Source organism: Prunus avium, chromosome 7 (genome assembly GCF_965620075.1).
Source record: "Prunus avium chromosome 7, drPruAviu1.hap1.1, whole genome shotgun sequence".
NCBI classification, from domain to species: Eukaryota; Viridiplantae; Streptophyta; class Magnoliopsida; order Rosales; family Rosaceae; genus Prunus; species Prunus avium.
The window spans coordinates 27,006,585-27,009,592 of record NC_142290.1 but is presented as its reverse complement, the minus strand read 5'-3'; the positions used below and the strand labels follow the sequence as shown (position 1 = coordinate 27,009,592).

The following is a 3,008-nucleotide window of genomic DNA, read 5'->3' as shown; positions in this document are numbered from 1 at the left end:
CCGAACCACTCACACCAACCACCTTGATTTAATTTAATTTTTTACGGTGTCAATTTTGTTGCTTTTTTGAGCCTGGTAATTTGGGTGTATGTATCCCATTTAACGTTAATTCGGTCTATTGACAATTGTGGTTGCTCAAACAAGCAGTATTGATCTATGCATGTGTGAGTTAAAAATTATTTTGGAATTACATGTAACAAAATAGATTCTTTGAACGTTACACCTCACTCATATATAATTAAGGAATACTCGTTGACCAAAAAAAAAAAAACAAAGGAATACTCTGATGGGGTTCTTGCTGGCTATTTTGTTACTCTGTTTGGTAACATTTTGTTTAATTACCAAAATAGATTAAAGAGAGAGAGGGAAGAGAGATGGGAAAGGAGGAAAATTGGTAAACATTTCCTACATTGTGGTTACTTGTATTACCAAACCTGCCCTTAAGTTTCTTTTTTTATTTCAATATAGTTATCCTGAAAAAAATACAACTAGAAAATAAAAAACTGCCCTTATGTTATTTTTCAGCTTCAACAACTCTGCCCGTAGAGTCTTAGGGCTTAATTAACTTAGGCTTAATGCCCTAATAATCAGGCATAATTTTTAATTGGGCCTCAATTTTTTTTTCACGAGGAAAAGGAAATTACCAAAGAAACCCTCTCGGGCACAGAGGCCCCAAAAGATCAAAATAAAAGGAGTTTGCAACAGATAAAGGAACTCCATTTTCCCACGAGAAGGATTAAAAGCATGACTTAAACTAGCTACAGAATCCGCCGTGAAATTGGCCTCCCCGATAAATATGCCTAAATTGAACTTCATCAAAGAAGGAGCAAAGAGCCTTCATATCCCCGATAAATATGTACAAATTGAAAATATCATGCAACTAATTTGATCATGGCATATTGCAAGTATCAATTATATGGGCCTAATTCTTGACAAATTTTCACATCCCATAATCACTGATAAATCAATCAAGATGCATATGTCTGATTTAAACAAAACCTGATTTAGAATTTCAATGAATGATTGCAAAAATTATGAATTCTCCTTGACAGATTTTTGCATCCTATAATCACTTCAAATTCCCACAAATCAAGAGTCAGTGATTTAGTTGCCTTTATCATTCTCTTTTCCACCCCTATAAAAATTTCACTCATTGTGCCCCCCACTCAATATCTCTAGATCTCTCCTCTCGGCTCCCTCAAGAAAGAGACCAGAGAGAAAAAGAAAAGAAAATATGGGATTCGCTCAAGCAAAAGGTCTAGTGCTTGTGCAGCTCTCATTGCTTCTACTGAGCTGCTTCATTGTGCTTGGTAAAGAAATTGAGTCTTTGGCACCCAATTCTCATGCACCAAGCCATGCACCGGCTCACTCACCAAGTCACCACCATCACCATCACCACCACCACCACCATGGCCACCCTCCCAGCCAAGCACCAGTTCACCCACCAAGCCACGCGCCGGTTCACCCTCATAGCCATTCATCGGTTCATCCACCAAGCCATTCACCGGTTCATCCTCCAAGCCATGCACCGGCTCACTCACCAACTCACCACCACCACCACCATGGTCATCCTCCCAGCCACGCTCCGGTTCACCCACCAAGCCAATCACCGGTTCACCCTCCTAGCCATTCACCGGTTCACCCTCCAAGCCATGCACCGGCTCACTCACCAAGTCAACACCACCACAGTCACCCTCCCAGCCAAGCACCGGTTCACCCACCTAGCCACGCCCCGGTTCACCCACCTAGCCACGCCCCAGTTCAACCCCCTAGCCACCCTCCCACTCACCATTCACCATCCCCCAGTCCAAGCCACCCCCCGGTTCACCCTCCACAATCCCCACCAAAAAGCTTTGTAGCGGTTCAAGGTGTTGTCTATTGCAAATCCTGCAAGTACTCTAAGGTTGATACCCTCTTGGGTGCCTCACCACTTCAAGGTTAGTCCTCCAAATTTATTCGTCTACCTTTTAGATTTATAAACTTCTAAAAATTAACAAATTTAAACCCAATTGCAGGGGCTACTGTGAAGCTGCAGTGCAACGACACTAAGAAGCCACTAGTGGTCAAAGCCAAGACAGACAAGAAGGGTTACTTCTTCATCACGGCACCCAAGCACATAACCTCCCATGGGGCCCACAAATGCGAGGTCTCGCTTGTCTCTTCACCATCTGCCTCGTGCTCTAAGCCGTCTGATTTCCAGAGTGGTCTGAGGGGTGCCATCTTGAAGCCAGAGAAGCCATTTGTCTCCGGAAAACTCCCATTTTTCCTCTACTCTGTTGGCCCATTTGCCTTTGAGCCTAAATGCCATCATTAATTTATTTGCAGTTGTCTCTGTGGAACTGCTTTTCCTCTAGGGTAATAACGTGCTGTTGCCAACAGAATGTCCTGGATGTTTGTTTTATAATAATAATGAATTAATAAACTTCAGGAATTACAGCTTCTATTATTTGCTTTGTTATATATTACTTTTATTCTGCTAGCATTCTGCATGTGTTTGATTAATTCTCCTTGAATTAGACAGAATGAATACCAATTGCTCGACCTTGTTGCACTACTATCATTAAACTTAAAAAAATAAATAAATAAAGACTACCAATAACAGGGGTTTGGACTTGGCTTAATTAAGCCCTTGATTTCAAGTGGACCAAAATAAGCCCAATTAGTGAGCTTTGAATCCTACTAAGTGTCCAAATTAGCTACGAGGGACAGTAAGACTCTGATTGTGTTCAATTTCGCAACTAGTGCAAAGATTTCTTCATAATCTACACCATAAGTCTGTGTGTACCCTTTCGCCACAAGTCTTGCCTTGTATCGCTCTATAGATTAATCAGCGTTGTGTTTTATGGTAAACACTCATCTACATCCAATAGTCTTTTTTCCTCGTGGTAAAGTTTCCAGTGTCCAAGTCTGATACTTCTCAAGAGCTTTCATCTCTTCCTTTATAGCTTGAACCCACTTAGAATCTTTAAATGCTTCAACAACCTTGGTTGGGATATGAATAGCAGACA

The 3,008-nt window shown here is 41.4% G+C and overlaps 1 protein-coding gene across 1 annotated transcript; it reads left to right on the top strand.

Moving 5' to 3' along the window:
• The first annotated feature begins 905 nt into the window (after positions 1–905).
• On the top strand, positions 906–2,409 carry LOC110749071 (uncharacterized). Its single transcript, XM_021949092.2, has 2 exons — positions 906–1,937; positions 2,016–2,409. Exons 1-2 carry the CDS (start codon positions 1,235–1,237, stop codon positions 2,312–2,314), a joined length of 1,002 nt encoding a protein of 333 aa, XP_021804784.2. The 5' UTR covers positions 906–1,234; the 3' UTR covers positions 2,315–2,409.
• Positions 2,410–3,008: the final 599 nt, after the last annotated feature.

Bases quoted from the DNA above. Each gene is read 5' to 3' on its own strand.
- LOC110749071 (XM_021949092.2), top strand. From the start codon at position 1,235: ATGGGATTCGCTCAAGCAAAAGGTCTAGTGCTTGTGCAGCTCTCATTG. The intron at 1,938-2,015 runs GTTAGTCCTCCA...ACCCAATTGCAG, and splicing joins GGGTGCCTCACCACTTCAAG to GGGCTACTGTGAAGCTGCAG.